The 12916-nt window shown below is 39.2% G+C and overlaps 1 protein-coding gene across 9 annotated transcripts in view; it reads left to right on the top strand.

Annotated features, from left to right (window-relative positions):
* Nucleotides 1-12916, top strand: part of NEO1 (neogenin 1) — a 250771-nt gene that overhangs the window by 181215 nt on the left and 56640 nt on the right. For 6 of the 9 annotated variants that reach the window (XM_017548071.2, XM_017548070.2, XM_017548077.1 and 3 more), the window contains exons 8-9: nt 212-431; nt 8573-8727. In XM_017548071.2, the coding sequence (XP_017403560.1) occupies nt 212-431; nt 8573-8727 (375 nt within the window). The remainder of the gene's footprint in view (nt 1-211; nt 432-8572; nt 8728-12916) is intronic. The other 3 variants (XM_017548074.2, XM_017548076.2, XM_017548072.2) reach the window with 1 other exon arrangement.

Genomic DNA, 12916 nt, shown 5'->3' with positions numbered 1-12916 from the left:
ATGTGTTTTGAATAGTGCCCATTAGTTTTCAGTAGTAACCCTGGCCTGCATGTTAGCCTTCAGTTTAATGGCCTTTTTTATGTTCATTCATTTTATTTTATTTCCCATCGTGGTTTTGTTTATTTCTTTTTTGTTTTTTGTTTTTTCTGTTCTCTTTTTTAAAACCGTCGTGGTTTGCCCTTCATATTCCCCAATGTTTGCACATGACAAGATGTTGCCATCCCAACATTACCTCCCACTTCACTGACCAGTGCCACTACTGACCATCTAGCACCAGCCACAACGGGACCACTGCCTTCAGCTCCTCGGGATGTCGTGGCCTCCCTAGTCTCTACCCGCTTCATCAAATTGACGTGGCGGACACCTGCATCAGATCCTCACGGAGACAACCTTACCTACTCTGTGTTCTACACCAAGGAAGGGATTGCTAGGTAAGTGCCTGTGTGTCTGCAGCCAGTTGGCTGCCTCTTGGTCCACGGCAACCCCATCATGTTCACCCTGGTTCTTGGTGTCTGTGCCAATTTTTAGTCCAGAAAATATGATCACTGAGATGCATCTTCCCTAATTTTAGGTCATTAAATAAACTCCCAAACGGACTAAAGTCCTGGTAGTCTGTCCTTTTCTGGGATGATTTAGGGAGAGAGTAGATACAGCTATTGAGGTGGAAGGTATTTAAATGTAACTAGGACTGCCCTTTTTTTTCCATAAGATTCAGTCCGTATACATTCTAGAGATTAAGGTAGACTTAATTTGTTAAAGTAATCTTAAATGAATATTTGCCACACCCTTATGTGGTGTGGGCTGCGGCGCTCCAGGGGTTCTCCTTGATGAAACGAGTAGTTAGTGATGACTTTTCCTAAAATAGCATTTTCATTACATTCCTCTTCATCTCTACCCCCTCAGGAGCTCACATTGCTCATAGGAAAAGATCCATAATGTCCAGGCTGCTTTACCTCACAGACTGCCTTCACTTTATCTGTCCAACTTGATTCTCCTTTTGCCCCAGTGTAACCGACTTTCTAGTGAAACCAGTGTAATCACTATAGCCTTTTTTTCCAGTGTGTTCTCTTCAGTCACTTCCCCTTGCCCCTTCCTCAGCTAAAGGTAAATTCAATTAATCCTTCTTGGCCCAGGTTAAGCCCCATGAAGCTCTCAAAGAGCTTTCCCCACTTTTTCAGCACAGAGAGTGTTTCCCTTGAACGTGTGTTTGTGTCCCTAATATTGGCACTTGATTATGGTCATATGTGATCTTTTACTTCCTTCAGCTGTTATTCTTCAGTTAGGCTATGTGTATTTGTGCTCTTTTCCCAACCAGATTATAACTCCTTGGAAGGAAACATGCCACGTGCTACCTGTTCACACGTTGCTGAGTAAATCACTGTGCTCTTCCAACCAAAACAAGAAAGCTAAGATACCTGTTTTAGTAGGAGCCCTAACACATCAGCTAAAGCTTGTACTTCTGCTAGCATGCTTATAGATGATGTATAATCGTAGTTACTACCAGACTGGCAAGTTCAACAATTGCACGACCCTTTCTTTAATACTCTCAAGAAGTCTGAGTGACATAAAGTTTTGACCAATAGACGGAGTTACCTGAATGTTATACTGTATGTTTTGAGTTTTATGAGGGTAGGAAAGCATAGGTCTATATATATATAAATGGTAAGACATTCCTACCAAACAGCAGGTTTCAATATCACCGTTAAAATACCAGTAGGCTTTAAAATCTCATTATAGATCTCATAAGCTTTCACAGAAGAAAGCAAGCATCTAGTAATTCTGCATAATAAACTTTATTCCTACAACAGGTTTTTTGCTCTTATTGTGCCTTCTTCCAGAAACGCATTTTTCTCACATTAATTACATCTGGCTTCTTATCTGTCATCTTTAGATGACATCTCCTCAGGCCATCCCTGAATACCAACCCAAACTTAGCCCCTCGGTGGCTGTCACACAGTGGTGTATTGGAGCCAGCTTGTTCCCAAGCTAATTGTTAAATGCTCGGGAAATTTTGCAAACCTAGTGACATGACTTGGCAGCTTGAAATTCGGCATGGTGGGAGTATTTACAGTGACAAATGCTACAAACCAGAGCCAATTGTTAAACATTCACCAGAACACCACTGCTAGCACATCACCCTGTTTTTTGGTATGTGTGTGGTGTTTTTCTGTTTGTTTGCTTTTGTTTTATTTTTTGTTTTATTATTTTTTTTAGAGCACTTATTACCCTCTCAAATTTTCTCTTGTATTAGCTTATTTATTTTGTCTGTCTTGTTCAATAGAGTGTCTCCAGCACCTGGAACAGAGCCTGGCATTTAGTAGCACTCAGTAAATATCAAGTGAATACATTAATTTCAGTCAGTGGAGAAATCATAGATAATTCAAGTAATTATGTTGAGATTGACTATCCATTGGTGGGAAAAATAAGTTATATCTCTGTCTTAATTGTAGATGGATTAAGAGAGGAATATTTTTAAAACCCATAAATATATTAGAAGAAAATATAGAAATTATTTTTATCATTTGGGGAATGGGAAAGGGCTTTTATAGGGAGATTGCAAATCCAGAAGCCATAACAGGAAAGAGTAACAAAGTTAAAAATTATAAGTAAAAGATATCCCAAGAGACAAATAATACAAGCAGATGATTCATAGTAGGGGAAAGCCTATTAGAGTTTAAAAAAAAAAGGTTTTCACCTTTGCTGGCAGTCTTGGAAGTAAAATGATGAGTTAGCTTTGTGTGTGTGTGTGTGTGTGTGTGTGTGTGTGTGTGTGTGTGTGTGTGTTTTGAGACAGTCTTGCTGGGGTCACCCAAACTGGAGTGCAGTGGCACAAACTTGGCTTACTGTAACCTCCACTTCCCTAGTTCAAGGAATTATCCTGCCCAAGCCTCCCAAGTAGCTGAGATTACAGGTGCCCTGCCATGACGCCCAGCTAATTTTTGTATTTTTAGTAGGGACAGTTTTCACCATGTTGATCAGGCTGGTATTGAACTCTTGACCTCAGGTGATCCACCTCAGCCTCCCAAAGTGCAGGAATTACAGGCATGAGCCACTGCACCTGGCCAAGTTATCATTTTTCATCTATAAAGCTGGCAAAAATTTTAAGTTGATAATATCCAGTGTTCAATGAAGTGACAGCTTGGAAGAAAACGACTATAGGTTATTTGGGGCAGTATAAATTACAATAGTCTGGGAAGGGTGATTTGGCAGTATTTTTAAATATTTTAAACATAGCCTTCAATCACAATTCTAGGTAACTGTCCTATAGACATACAGATATATGTATGCATTGAGCCCTCATACAAACATGTTTATTTATAGCATTGGTTGCAAGATTAGAAAAGGAAACTATCCACTGATAGAAGAATGGGCACATAATACACAATCATACACCATATAACAATGCTTCAGTCAGACAGACTGCAGTTACAGTGGTGGTCCCATAAGATTATACACTGTCTTTTTACTGTACCTTTTCTGTGTTTAGATACATAGATCCTTGCCATTGTGTTCTATTGCCTACAGTGTTCAGTATAGTAGCACATTGTGCAGGTTCATAGCCTAGGAGCAATAGGCTGTCCCATATGGCCTAGGTGTGTAGTAGGCTCTACCATCGAGGTTTGCATAAGTGCACTCTGTGATGTTCACACAATGAAATCACTTGATAGATTTGTCAGAACATGTCCCAATTGTTAAGTGGTGCATGACTACATATATACCCATATGAAGGTATGGTACAGCAGTTTTTTAAAATGACCTATCTGTACATTTTGATGTGTATGTAAATGCCTAAAGCAGTGATTCTCAACCAGGGACACTTTTGCCCCCCCATCCCTCAGGGGATATTTGGCAGTGCCTGACCACATTGTTTTTGGTTGTCATCGCTGCAATGAGGGAGGTACTTACTGACATCTAGTGGGTAGAAGCCAGGGATGCTGATGAACATCCGCCACACACAGGACAGTCCCCCAATGAAGAATTACCCTGCCCAGTGTCTCAGTGGTGCCAAGGTCGAGAAACCCTGGCATGGAGACTGTCTGGTGAGATATGCATCAGTATGTACCACAGTTAGCTCTCAGGGAAGGACAGGTTTTGACAAAGGAGAACTGATACTTACTTTTTTAAAACTATGTATACTTTTATATTTAAATGTTTTTAATGAGACTCACTTGTATTTAAATTTTATAATAGATCATGGGTTGGAATAAGCAGGAATGATTAGTAAGTGAGTTTGTAGTTGGAAGAGATACAGAAGTTGATTGGCAGGGGCAGGTGAGCATGATGAGTGTGTGTAAAGGAAGAGGAAGTGCAAGGTAAGGCCATCTGTGTGTATGCTGTGAGAAGGATGCAAAGGCAAGAAAGCTGGCCAAACTGACCCCGAGTTTTTGGCAGAAATTAGTAAGAGACTAGAATAAAGTGGACGTTTGTAGCCACATGCTGGAATGCCAGTGAGAATTTGGATATGATCAGATAAGAAGGGACCATTTTAGACTGTTAAGAAAGTTGTACACTGATTTTATTGAACAGTACTTTGGGAACAGTACCCAAGATTAAAGGAGAGAAAAAATGGAGTCAGGGAGACAAGATCAGGTAGTAATTATGTCAGTCTAGATATGTGCTAGTTGTCGGCCTGGATGAAGGTGAAAGCAGCCACTTGAAGTGTATAGCACAAATTTGGGAAATGTTTAAAAGGAAGATTTTAGGGGACTATAATAATTTTTGTTTACTTCATCACTTTTATGATTTCTGAATAGAAGCAATGAAGGAGAAGTTAATTCTTTTAAATCATGAGACTATATCCTGGCTAATTGTTGTATAAACAAAAATTTCGTATTAAGCTTTATCAGCTTAAGTTTTCTCATCTTAAAAACAAGGGGTAATATATTTACTTCACCGACATTTAGTAAGAATTCAGTGTTAGAATGTGTACCACTACCTGCATTTACAAATTCCCCCGCTTCCTGCGTTTGAAAATTCAGCCACCAGGTGGCACCATATGCCTTCGTCATGAGCTGTAATTCTTTTGGGTACCTGAGTTGCCAGAGATTTCAAGGGGTTCTGCCTTTTCAGCTATGAAAATTTTAAAAAAGTCTTTAATTTAAACAGCACTACTTTTTGATATTATCCATTAAATGGGAAGTGGAAAGTAAGGTATTCCTGCTATTGATAGCACTTTAGAGATGGATTGAAGCCTTAGAGATCTGTTAGTCTAGTCAAGGCGTTAGCAAACCACGGACCCTGAGCTGAGTTGGAGCAGTTATTTAGTTTTATGGCCCCGGGGCTAAGAATAGTTTTTACATTTTTAGTTACATTTGAAATGTTAACATAGGTAACTACATAATATTCTCCATTTTGCCTCTTGTCCTGTATATATTTACTACCGGGCCCTTTAAGAAAATGTTTGCCCACCCTGTCTCATTTTTCCATTTAATAAATAAAATGAGGCTTAGAAGGCATTAGTGACTTTCGCTCACAAGCAAGTAGCATTGCCAGAACTAGAATTGCATCTCCTAACTTCCAGCCCAATGCTCTTTCTACAAAGTGTGCCTTTTTCTTTCCCTTTTGACTCTTAGTTTTCACATTCTAACCTAAGTCCTACTGTAACCCCACACACTTATGAGAAGTGTTGTTTCTAATGCTCCTTAAATCTTATCCTGAAACCAAGGGGTTTTCTTTCTGTATAATAACTTGGTTCTGGGACCTCAGACCAATAGTGTCAGATCACTTATGACTGATTTTTTCTTCATAGTAGTACTTCTATAGGAATTTGATTTAGGTATTAGTAACCTTCACTTATTTTTCCCATTGTTACCCTTTCACATAAAACAAACAAAAATGTATATGATGTTACTATGCAAGATTTACAAATCAGAAAGCAGATTTTCATTCATTCATTCATTCAATGTATATTTGAGATGCAGTTTCCCTGTATGAGCATTCCGCTAAGTGCTTCTATGATAGTGAACATCAATGAGAGTCTTTTACTTCAGTTTAAAGTAAAATAGTCCCCCTCCTGTGTCTTTCTAGGAGAAAACTTGTTTCCGCTTTTCTGTATAGCGCGAACAAAAGAGACGTGGTCTGTACTCTCTCAGGGAGCTTTTAGTTTAGTGTAGAATACTATACAGTCGACTCCCCAGAACTTAACCCCTAGTAGCCCACTGTTGACCAGAAGCCTTGCCAGAAACTTCAGCAGTCTATTAGCACATATTTTTTGTGTTATATGTATTAATACTTTATTCTTATAGTAAAGTAAGCTAGAGAAAAAAGTGTTATTAAAAAAATCATAAGGTGCCAGGTGCGGTGGTTCATGCCTGTAGTCCTAGCACTTTGGGAGGCTGAGGTGGGTGGATAGCCTGAGGCCAGGAGTTTGAGACCAGCCTGGCCAACATGGCAAAACTTTGTCTCCACTTAAAATACAAAAATTAACTGGGCGTGGTGTTGTGCACCTGCAGCCTAGCTACTCCGGAGGCTAAGGCACAAGAATCACTTGGACCCGGGAGGTAGATGAGGCTTCAGTGATCCAAGATCACACCAGAGCACTCCAGCCTGGGTGACAGAGTGAGACCCTGTCTCAAAACAAACAAAAAATCATAAGAGAAAATAGTTATTGTACATTAAGTGGAAGTAGATCATCCTAAAGGTCTTCACCCTCAGGTTGAGTAGGCTGAGGAGGAAGAGGAAGAACAAGAGAGGTCGGTCTTACTGTCTCAGGAGTAGCAGAGGCAGAAGAGGTGGAGGAGATGGAAGAAGAGCAGGAAAGGCAGGCACGCTCGGTGTAACTTCTATTGAAAAATATCTGCTTATAAGTGGACCTGCACAGTTCAAACCTGTGTTGTTGAAGCATCAGCTGTACTTCGCTTTTAGACAGGGTTAATCTGTGATCAGACCAAGTGTCAGAAACCACAAAGTGTAGGAAATCAGTTGTAAACCCTGTGATTGAGAGATTTAACTGAAGAGAAAATAGTATTTGTAGGTATCTCAAGTATCTCTGAAAAATAATTTTTGTTACCACAATATTCTTTTCCAGGGGACCTAGCTGATTATAGAGAAAAAAATCCTCTGTAAATATTGTGTGGGTACTACTGTTGGTTCTTTTTAATTAAAATAAAGTAACTTAGGCCAGGCGCGGTGGCTCACGCCTATAATCCCAGCACTTTGGGAGGCCAAGGCGGGTGGATCACGAGGTCAAGAGATCGAGACCATCCTGGTCAACACGGTGAAACCCCGTCTCTACTTAAACTACAAAAAATTAGCTGGGCATGGTGGCGCGCGCCTGTAATCCCAGCTACTCAGGAGGCTGAGGCAGGAGAATTGCCTGAACCCAGGAGGCGGAGGTTGCGGTGAGCCGAGATCGCGCCATTGCACTCCAGCCTGGGTAACAAGAGCGAAACTCCGTCTCAAAAAAATAAATAAATAAATAAATAAATAAAATAAAATAAAGTAACTTAACTATAGAAAGTTACTGAAAAGCACTTCTCTGCAGTGCAAATGCTCACACACGATAGGACAAAGTAGCATATGGTCATGTAGACCTAAATAATTTTTAATCTGCAATTTCAAGGCAAATTATCAATATTTTAAAGTAAGAATTTTCATTCAATAGATTAGAATAATTTCTTCAATGGAGTAGTTTGAGGCTCTTTAATTACTTTCTCAAGACAGGTATAGCTTTTTCCTCACATGAATGACAGTTCCTAAAAGCCAACTGTTTACCTAAAATAGACTCCTTTGCAATATTTGTTGAAAACTCTTGGTTATACAGTCTGGTTTTCATTGTAATGAATACAGTAGACTAAGCATGTTTGTGGACCTGTGTTGGTCACACAGACCCCCAAGATCGGACTTGGAAACCACCTTTTGTAAGGAACCTAGATAACTGGTTTTAAGTTTTCATCTCGTAATATTTAATACTAGACCACTGGATTCGAGTTGTTTGTGATAAGATTTGTCAAACATTTCATATCAGCTTCAAAATCATGCAAAAGTATTGCTACTTTTAAGAAACAAAGTATGAAAATCAGTGTTGTGATCAGCTTATTTTAAAGACCGGGTTACGCTTAGGATTTATTTAGATGTTTAATATTTTTATTTCCAATTTAAAAAAGTCGTAACCTCTAGCATTCTTTTTACTGAGAGTCTTTTATCCAAAATATATGTAGCATTCTTTGATATCTTCTGTAAAATATCATTGGTTCATACCAGTATCCACCTTCCATCAATTTTTCCTAAAACTCAGTAATTTCTAAAGCCTAAAAAGTTGATGACCAGCTGCCCCATTTGAAATGGCCCTGAGAAGAGCCCTGTGTCTTCTCTGAAAGGAAGCTGTGATCATGGTCAGCAATGTCAGTAACATTTCAGCAAGAGCATCACCGACTTGTCAGATACGTATGCCCTTGCTCTTTTGCCAGTTCCCATCTTCTTTGCACTGTGTTACCCCTAAAAGCTTCATTTTTTGAGAGCTAATTTGACTTAAACTGATAGATTTTTTAATATGGAGTGGAAAATGAAACTGTGCATTCTAGAAGCATTCCTAATTGCTGCTGTTTCTCTCCAAATCCTTCTTTGTCTAAAGGGAACGTGTTGAGAATACCAGTCGCCCAGGAGAGATGCAGGTAACCATTCAAAACCTAATGCCAGCGACTGTGTACATCTTTAGAGTTATGGCTCAAAATAAGCATGGCTCAGGAGAGAGTTCAGCACCACTGCGAGTAGAAACACAACCTGAGGGTAAGTCTTCCACCTGTCTGTCAGCACCGCTAGAGGTAGACCTCTCTGAGGTTCTACCTTTGTTTAGCCTTGCAAACCATAGAGGAGCAGAAGATAACAGTTCCTTACCTTCGGGGTCCTTATCAATTAGGGGAGACAAAATTAATTTACATCAAATAACAGCAGATAGGGCCGGTCACAGTGCTGATGCCTATAATCCTAGCACTTTGGGAGGCCAAGTCAGGCAGATCACCTGAGGTCAGGTTTTCTAGACTGGCCTGGCCAACATGGGGAAACCCCATCTCCCCTAAAAATACAAAAATTAGCTGGGCATGGTAGCAGGCTCCTGTAATCCCAGCTACTCAGGAGTCTGAGGCAGGAGAATCACCTGAACCCAGGAGGCAGAGGTTGCAGTGAGCCAAGATCGCACCATTGTACTCCAGCCTGAGCAACAGAGTAAGACTCTGTCTCAAAAAAAAAAAAAGACCAACAAATAGTACAAGACAATATACTTCTGTTGATGCCTTTCTGCATATTCATATTTTACTGACCCTGTAAGACTCAGCTCAGATACCTTCTAGAATCTTTCCTCTGATTCTAACATTGTTATTTCCACAGTTCTAAAATACTTATCACATTCTTCCTTCAGTTATGACTATGAATTTGTCTTGCTTATTTTATAGCAAAGATGGGGCCTTTGTCATCCTTATATTTCCCACAGTGTCTAATGTAATGCCTTGCACGTGAAGTAGGTATTTAATAATTGTTCTTATCTGGATTGTCCTATCTTATACGTACCGTGTTCTTTAGAATCTCCTTGAGGCTTTATTTTCGACTGTGGTCTTTCGTGCTAAATAGGGTTACTTGCAATTACATTTCTAAGATTTTCTGTGACTTGAATGTCAGTCGGGTTTATATTATCAATGTGTTGTATATCTTGTTTGGGTTGTAAACGATAGGCCTGAAATTACAAGCAGCCAAATCTTAATGAATACTTTTCCCACTTGAGGCTTTTGTCTAGACTTCTGCCTTCTTTTAACGCAAGTCACTGTTTCTCCTCAGTGTATTCTTCAGTCTACTTTTATTATTAACAGCACTAGTTTTTCTGCAACTTCCAGTAATATTCTGTGATGCCATGTATAGAAAAGAAAAAAAAAAAAACTTCCAGTAATACAAAATTTTACTTTGAGTAGAGAATATATAGGATATATTTGTAGAGGCTACTGATGAGGCAGCTAAACAGATTAAATGACTTAATCAGTGAAACTATAGAAATATTTTAAGAACTTTACCTGACAGGTGGAATAAGTAAAGAAACTATAGAACTTCACTTTCTAACGCTATAGCAAATCATTCACCTATCAAATATGTATTGAGTACCTCCTATATCAGGTAATGTACAAGATACTGGAGATACAGGGGTGAACAAGCTAGGTATTCTTCCCTTAAAGAAGGAGCAGGCAAAATAGTAGACCTTTGATCATTTCAATGACAGAGATTGAAGATAAGAATCAAACCCAGGCAAGGACAAGAGGGCCGTCAGAGAGTCAGGGGGCTGATTTAAGGGAAGAGCGTGCTCTCATTATAGGCAGGATGTTGAATTTTGCAGTTATCTGTGTTCAGACAAGAGCAGGAATACTCTATTAGGTTTCAAGCGCAGTCATCCTTCAGCAGCTTTCATGTAGAGGCATCATTCATGAGAGATACTAGGATACAGAATAGGAAACACTTACACTGTAAAAGATAGAAAAGGCAAGGCAGGATCCTAGGGAAAGATGAGACCTGAGACTGGCCTTGAGGCATTTGACTTAGAGCAAGTGTTTTGGGGGAAGGAATTTGTGTAACCCAAATCCCAGAAATAGAATCTAACAGTGCACATCCAAGGTAAGTCATGACGAAAATGAAGGAAATGCAAAGGTTCTATCCTGAGGCTATGAACCTTCTGAAACTGCATGAAAGTAAGTATTTGGGTCTGTACATATTCACATTTCCCTTGGAAAGAATCTGTAGTTTTCATTATCATTTCAGAGCTTATAAGTCAAATTGTTGAGAACCACTGAACTAGGAGGGTCATTGTCAGATTTAGAGATGAAGGAAAATGGGTGAAGAAGAGTGGATTTATTGAGTGCCCACCATGTGTCAGCCCCTGTGTTAGGCAGTCAGGATGGAAAGATGAGTAAGGATGTAAAGACTTAGGCAGTCAGGATGGAAAGACTTGACTTCGGTCCACAAGGAGCTTAAGGTCTGGTACCATAGACAACGGTGTGGTGTGTTAGCACCTTAAGGAGAGTAGGCAGCACAATCATTTATTCAAGGAGTTTGGCTAAAAGAAAATAGTTATAAGAATATTGGTAGAAGGGGCCACAGGTTCTGGTGAGGGTATTTTAGGGATGGAGAGAGAGTATAACGTACTTTAGGAAAAGAGAAACAGGGAAGAGAGATTTGCATTTCATCTGGAGGTGTTCAGCTGGTGTGGGGGAGGCATAAATGTTGGAACCAGCCCTTGGAAAATATTTTACATATTTAGTTTCACAAACCAACTTAACATTTTTTCCATTTATTATGCCACTGTACAGCTGAAATGAAAGAATTCATTAGCACCTTTTTTAGGATCATATTTGCCTTCACTTGGCCAATGAATATATTGAAAGTGATTTCAAGAGAATTTAGGGACTGTTTTGTTTTTCTTCCACTTTAATAAGTTAGAGGAAAGTGTTCCATGGCAGCAGAAGTGTGACAAATCCCACCTGTCAGGCTGCGCAAAATATACCCTTAACTTAAGTGAATAACATGGTTCATAACTAAAGCAAACAACTGTTAGAGTAACCATATTCAGATTTCTCTATTTTTGTAGCAAAATTAATTTTAAGCTATGGTGCTGTTATTCAGGAAAGCCAGTTTGTTTTACATTTTGTTAGTTTTTTTCCTCCCTTCCCAGTTTTTAAATCTAATGAATGTCTATTACAGAAACACTAGTGCCAGAGAAATTGTTTTCAAATATAGAATGTCTACCAAAGTGTAGGCATAGACAGCTACACAGGATTTGTGTATAAATTGGAACTGGAATCTGTCAGTCAGACAAAAAGAATATAGTAAAAGGGTAGGTCTGTGAGCCATTGTGGGAATTAGAGCCAGCTAGACACTTAGGCAATCAGTGATCCAGTCTTCCAGTCACATATATCCCATCATGGGTATTGTGTTAGTCTCCTTACGGGTCTTCTTGAGCCCACGTTTTAGAATCAGCAAGTACTCAACTCCTGGCTCCACCACCAGCCAATTTTCTCATCGCTTGGGAAAGATTGTTGAAACTTCATAACCTCACCTATAAATGGAGATGATAATATCCATCTCATTTGGTTTAGTGCAAACATTATATGAGAAAACACGTGTCAGGCGTTTAGTGCTTGACTGACTGTAACCATTCAATAAATGGTAGCTGTTTTTACAATTATTCTTTTATCTAGTATTGTTCCTTTACTGTTTTTCTTCCAAACATCTGTTCACATGTCCTTTCTAAACACAGATCTGATCATGTCTGCTCATAATTTTTCAGGAGTTACCTAACACCTACTAGAGAAAATGTGAACTTCAATAGCAGGACATTAGAGGGTTCTTCACTATCTGACCTGTCATTGCTTTCACCATTCTCTCTCTCATATTTACTCTGTTTCAACCAAGCTGAACCACTTAACACTGTCTTTTTATATATTCTCCCTATTGACCCCATTGACTGGAATGATTTTCCTCTTAGTATCTGAGGAAAGTGTTCATTTTGCTTCACTCCAAGAATTCTTCACCAATCCTTCTTTTCCCTCCCTAAGCCCTCCCAAAGCAGAATTGTGTGCTCTCGTCTTTCTGTTTTTATTATAACCATTACTAAATCTGTTAGCACTTTGACATTTTTTGTAACTGTTTATGTGTCTGACTTTCCTGCTACACTGGGAGTTCTTTGTAGGCAGGATTCTCTTCATCACTGTATCCCTCGTGCCTACCTACCACAATGCCCAGCAAAAGAAGGATCTCTTTCTGTGACAGTTGCCTTTTATGTCTTGCATAGTCCCACCGCAGAACTGGGGTTTTATAAACCACAAAAGTTTTCCAGTGTAATTTCTGGTTTTGATTTGAATCATAAAAAGGAAAATGTGTTTATGTATTATTCTAAAGCCACTTCAATCAAATCCATTGTTTTCTTGGTTTCTATTATTTTTTA

This window comes from Cebus imitator, unplaced genomic scaffold (genome assembly GCF_001604975.1).
Source record: "Cebus imitator isolate Cc_AM_T3 unplaced genomic scaffold, Cebus_imitator-1.0 Scaffold203, whole genome shotgun sequence".
In the NCBI taxonomy this organism is placed as follows: domain Eukaryota; kingdom Metazoa; phylum Chordata; class Mammalia; order Primates; family Cebidae; genus Cebus; species Cebus imitator.
The sequence above is the reverse complement of the archived record's forward strand: the minus strand, read 5'-3'. Positions and strand labels throughout refer to the sequence as shown.